We start from the raw sequence: 6,000 nt of genomic DNA on the forward strand, positions 1-6,000 counted from the left end.
ATATGAATTAAAGGGTTTCATGGTAGTTATTTATATTTATAAATATAAATTACATATATGTTCATCTTTTACAGAAACAAAAATTAAAAATTTGCTCCCTTAGAATAATATATATTTATGTGTAACATATTTTATAATATGTTATATATGTTATATGATATAACATATGTAATATAATACATATCATAAAATATAAAATAAAGTAATATAACATATAACATTATATACAAATAATATATATAACAGAATTATATATTGCATAAATGATATATAAATTTTAATTTACATATTCATACAAAATATAAATTATATAATTATATAATATACAAATCATAAATTTATATAAGTTACATATCTATATACTTATAGTATTATATATTTATGATGTTAATATATTCATAATATAAGCATACTTATATATTATTGTATAATTATATGATATGTAATATATAGTTATATAATTTATATATTATATAATTATATATAACATAATATACTATATATAAATATATTATTATAAAGGGGGAAATGTTATATTTTTCTGTTTCTATAAGAGATGAGTTTATATTATATATTTATAAATGGAATAATATATTTACATGTTATATAAGACATATACATATATAATTTATACATGTAATTATATATTATTCTGTATAATATATATTATATATAAGTATACATGTATTATTCCAAGGGGGAAATGTTATATTTTTCTGTTTCTGTAAGAGATAAAATATATATATATATTTATAAATAGAATAATAGTTATACTATATAAAATTTATATGCAGTAATATATAACATAATTATATATAACATGATATATATTACATTTACTATATACTAATTTTATATTATACATTATATATTTATATTTAATATATACTATAATATACATTTTATTTAAATATACACTATTTTAAGAGGGAAATATATTATATATTATATAATTACATGTACAACTATACATTATCTTATATATGCTATATAGTATAGTATATATAATATATATTACATATAATTATATACACATTATTCTGAGAGGGGAAATGTTCTATTTTTCTGTCTCTATAAGATATGCATTGGATACTTTTTCTATTGGTAATGATCGAGTCCACATCTTTCAAGGCCATTTCTTTCTCCTCTAAGTAATTAAAAATCTGGTCCTTGTGAAACCATGGAAACTTTAAGTCTGTTGAAATATCAGGTTAAACACGTTCTGAGAGATCTGTTCAAACTAAAATTCTTTTGTATACTTTTGTGGTGCTTGAGAAAAAGACTTCACTATTTGTGAGAAAATGTGCTTTATCTTGGAAATTGTGTTCAAACATCAGCTTACTATTTTGTAGGATTGAATATGCTTATGAAGCTGATGTGAGACCATCTCAAGAACTGGGCAGATTCACAGAACTTTTGCTTGCTTTTCTGAACATTTGTGAATACTACACATTTCTTTCTAACATATTCTAGAGTATGCAAATGTCAATGGTATGAAACACAATTACACTGGAAAAATAAATTAATGATGAACTTGAGCTAAATGACTGAAGGTCATATTCACAGATTAAAGTCATGCAAGCCGTACAACTTCCTGTCAAAATTACTGGCTGCCAAATTTATACTTGTTTCTTTGGATGTACCTTTTGATATTTAGAATTTTTAATTTTCTGTAAAATAGACTTTTTAGAGTGTAATGTGTTTGCTGCCTTTGTGAAGCAATGTATAATTGTATAATTTCTGTAAGTAAACTGAATGCTTGAGCTTTCAATCAGTATTCTAGAAGCAATAAATATTATTTTATACTATTCAGAAAGAACTACTGTACACCCAACAATATTGGATAAATCCCACAGAATTCATTTTAAGCATAAAAAGCTGGTCACAGAAGATGTAGTCTATGATTCCATTTATGTGAAATTCAAGAAAAAGTAGAACCAATCTGTTGTGACACAAGTGAGAATAGTAATTACCCCCAGTGTGTTGGGGTATTGACTGAAAAAGAACAAGAAATGTTCTATATTTTGATAGGGGTGTTGGCTGTATATATACCTATATATAATTTTATCAAGATATACATGAGATTAGCACAATTTACATGCCTCAAAGTATAATTATATATACACATACTTATATATAGACATACACACATATACATACATAATTACAGTTTTATTGAGATAGAACAAATACTGTAAATTGCACTAATGTATACACACCCACACACATATGCAAACTTCTTAAACAATGACTTTTAACTGGCATTTCATAGTAAGCATCACTTGATGCTTGAACTTTATTTAATCTACGGAACCTAAAGCAGTATGTATCCACTGTAATTTAGGATCTCAATCTAAGAAAACACATTTTAGTTAAAGAATTCTCAATCTTCTTCCCTATGACAGATCATGAAAAACAGCCACAATTCACCACAATTCCTGCCTTCCAGAGACGGCATCTGTTGTCTGCTTGAATCTGAACTGGGTTTGTAGTTTGCTTGTCCAATAGAATAAGGTAGAAGCCACATTATACTAGTTGAGAGCCAGGGCCTCTGCATTCTTTTGCTTGATGCTAGTGAGGTCCTTGCCACTTCCTTATGTGAACAAGCCTGAGCTAGCCTGTTACAGAATGAGACATCACTTGGAACCATCCAGCAATGCCATTTTAGACTAGCCAACCTTCAGATGCCCAGTTGCTGCCCATAGATGCATGAGTTAGCTCTGCTGAAATCAGTTAAGCGTGTCCCTGGTCAGTTAAGCCCAACTCAAATTCACAAACCACATTATCACGAGCAAAGTAAATGTTTGCTCTTATGAGTCATTTAAGTTTGCGGGTGATTCATCACAGAGCAAAAGCTAATTGATAGCAATCCATGATAATTTTTTACCTGAAAGAGTAAATTTTTAGGAGAACACTGTCATCTCTGGGCCCACATTATCTCACAATTCCACAGTCTATGTTTACTGAGAAATGTGAGCATTTGTTAGATAAAAACTCTTACCTTAATGGGATTCCTATAGAAAGACTGCTTTCCAGAAGATGGGAATGACATGGCAATAATACGCTCTGGAAGTCAAAACAGTCACTATTAACAAATGTTATCGATGTGAAACAATATATGAGAACTCGACTTACATATAATCAGACTGTTTTCATAGAAAAGAACTTTCAGGATTGAGAATGACAGGAAAAAAGCTAACTAACCCTCAGGATAATCAACTTTATTTAATATCCAATACTGGATGTTAAAGTATCCACTCTTTTGACCATTACATTCAGTGTTCCCAAGTCTCAACTGGTTCCAACCTTATGCAACAGATTTGAGTTGACTTTAGTCTGGAGGGCTGCCTGTGGTGGGAACTGATTTCTTATTTAAACACCAAAGAAAAATGAGAGATCTGGGCTCCAGCAATGTTGGGAACTCCTAGGATGCTTTCCAGTGTTCCCCTAACTCAGAAACCCAGACCTACAAAGCAATGACCATCTCTAGCGTTCTAGGAAGAGAACAGGCCTCTTTGAAATTCTTGGGACCGAGGATAACTACTAGAATTCAATAAATTCTAAACCAAACAAATGGAGTCAGATGAAAATCCATTCAACTTCCTATACTATAAGCAAGTAGCCCTGAATTGAGATGAAAATTAAGATTTTTCCATTTTCAGGGTTAAACTCCAAATATGTCCCACTATCATAGTGGCATATGTCTTCGTGGATAAAAAAATGCTTTGAAAGAACATGCCTCAGACAGGGAAAGAACAAAATTAGCATATAATTACTTACTCACATACAAGAAAAGTGTGATGTTAATATAGGCAAATCAAGAGATAAACTTCACAAACCAGTAACGTAAGTGAGGTCTAAGTCAAATCCATCCTTCTTGTATCGCCGTTTGTTTTCTGAAACCTGAGAGTTTAAAACAATCATTCATTTGTAAAACATAAATCAACATAAAAAAAGAACAATATATAGATATCTACAACCCTTGCCAGTATTTCCTGAAGCACAAACATTTTTTCTGAATCATAAACATGTTTTGCACACTTACCATCCTCCTGGTCAGCATTTCAAGATGTCTTTTTTGATGAGCCAGATGAAAAACTCTTAACAGAATGATAAGTCGTAGAGGTCGTAAAATAATTGTCAATCTAACAATAAAAGATTCATTTTTGCTTTAGAAACAGAGGATTTTGTCAGTATGGACTAAGTTTATAGCAGTGGCTCTTAACCAGGGGCAGTTTTGCACACGACCCCCTGGCCCAAGCCTCCCACCCACCCCACCCACCCTGGGCATATTTGGCAATGTCCAGAGACATTTTTGGTTGTCACAACTGCCTGTGAGGGGCTGCTACTTGCATCTAGTGGTTGGAGGCCAGGGATGCTTTTCAGTACCGATGCACAGGACAGCTCCCTTACTAAAAATGTATCTGTCCAAAATATCAGTAGGGCTGATGTTGAGAAACTCTGATTTAAAGAAAAAGTCATATGGTAGACTCTCAGAATTTGTGGGTTTAACTTCTGTGCTTTAAGACAGCATATTTCAATCTTTTTCCCAACAAAACAGAATTCTTATTCCCCTCTGTTACTCCCATGAGTAACAGGGGTTCACTAGAGCTGTGAACACACATCAGGCAGGTAGCAGATGAGTTACTTCCCAAGTGTGTCTCCTACCATCAGGAAGAAACACGACGGTAAAGAACTGATGGTTTGGGCTAGCGCTTCTCTAGCCTGAGTGTGCATACGGATTCAGTAGGTCTAGAGCGGGCCCTGAGGTGTTTTTCTTCTTGTATTTCTGACAAGCTCTTCGGTGATGCTGAGGTTGCCTGTCTGAAGACCACACTGGTTTTGGTTATTTTCAAAAACTCCAAAAGCTTGTCACATCAAGTTTTGTTGGGACCTGAGGGAAAGTCCCGAGAAGCTGGAGTGCGGCAAGTGGCAAGCTATCTGACTAAGGAATAAGCCTAGTGAGCCACCCAACAGCTACATCCTAGAACACTTTTGCTCCTTTTCTTCTCACTGCCACAGTAGAAAGAGGAGGAGAAAGAAAAAAGCCATCGGTCTCTCATACACATTTTTGTTTGATCCCTAACAGTTCTAACTTTGCCTCAGCTTTCATCATGTTAACTATACTGCAAAAATTGTACCTCTGTGTTTCTACCCATGTCACCTCATTTTTCCCTTCCATTTGTTCCTTTTTAGAGAATCATCATTGGAGTCACTCAAATTTTTCATCAACTCAAACCAGTACTCTCTTGGTTATAGGAAAAACCCAGGAATTTCACGTGTAAGAAATTTGTGGTTGAAGCGCAAGTGGGAATTTAGTGGGAATTTCAAAAATGTAGAGAAGTTCAAGTTAGGACAAGAGGCAAGTCCCCAGTTTCTTCTTTGGGGGCGTCATCTTCTTCATTCAACTAAAGGTACTCAGTGTGGACACCCTTCACTTGTCCCTAAACACCACCATCCTTTAGTTTCCAGATATGTGGAAATTTATCTCAACGTTTCATTTTTAAGCAGCTTTTTTAGCACAGAATTAGCACATTCAGAGTTAAAAAGATTACACAAAATGAAAGCCACAGAAAATATTTTTTAAGAAAGAAAAACTTTAAGAGAAGGGAAGCATATGTTTCTTACTTGGGGAAATCTTTAAGAACCTTAAAGTCATAGAAAATATAAGCAATATTGACCAGTAGAGTCACCACAATAATGGCAGCATCTAAGGAGTTAAATATATCAGAAAAATACCGTCGTATCCTGTAAAAAAAAAAAAAAAAAAAAAAAAACGTTGCCCATGTGACCACAGAGAGCTGCTAGCCCTAAGGAGGGAGTAAGACGCATCCCAAAGGTAACTTGCTTGGTTTCTGCCTTACCTTGATGCTGCACAAGTCCCTAGAGAGGGTGGATCCCAAACAATTCCTACCATGGTTTCCTGGTGGCCTGGAGGGATAGTGGTAAGCTTGCTAGACACCGTACGGGAGGCCCTGTACTGGGGGGGGGGGGGCCCTA

At 33.6% G+C, this 6,000-nt stretch overlaps 1 protein-coding gene across 1 annotated transcript in view; it reads right to left on the reverse strand.

Annotated features, from left to right (window-relative positions):
• Window positions 1–6,000, reverse strand: part of LOC103070005 (phosphatidylinositol 3,4,5-trisphosphate 3-phosphatase TPTE2) — a 58,985-nt gene that overhangs the window by 40,489 nt on the left and 12,496 nt on the right. Inside the window, exons 5-8 of the mRNA XM_007471693.1 lie at window positions 5,629–5,748; window positions 4,046–4,145; window positions 3,840–3,903; window positions 3,002–3,066 (exon numbers count right to left, since the gene is read on the reverse strand). Of these exons, the coding sequence (XP_007471755.1) occupies window positions 3,002–3,066; window positions 3,840–3,903; window positions 4,046–4,145; window positions 5,629–5,748 (349 nt within the window). The remainder of the gene's footprint in view (window positions 1–3,001; window positions 3,067–3,839; window positions 3,904–4,045; window positions 4,146–5,628; window positions 5,749–6,000) is intronic.

Source organism: Lipotes vexillifer, unplaced genomic scaffold (genome assembly GCF_000442215.2).
Source record: "Lipotes vexillifer unplaced genomic scaffold, Lipotes_vexillifer_v1.1 scaffold470, whole genome shotgun sequence".
Classification (NCBI taxonomy): domain Eukaryota; kingdom Metazoa; phylum Chordata; class Mammalia; order Artiodactyla; family Lipotidae; genus Lipotes; species Lipotes vexillifer.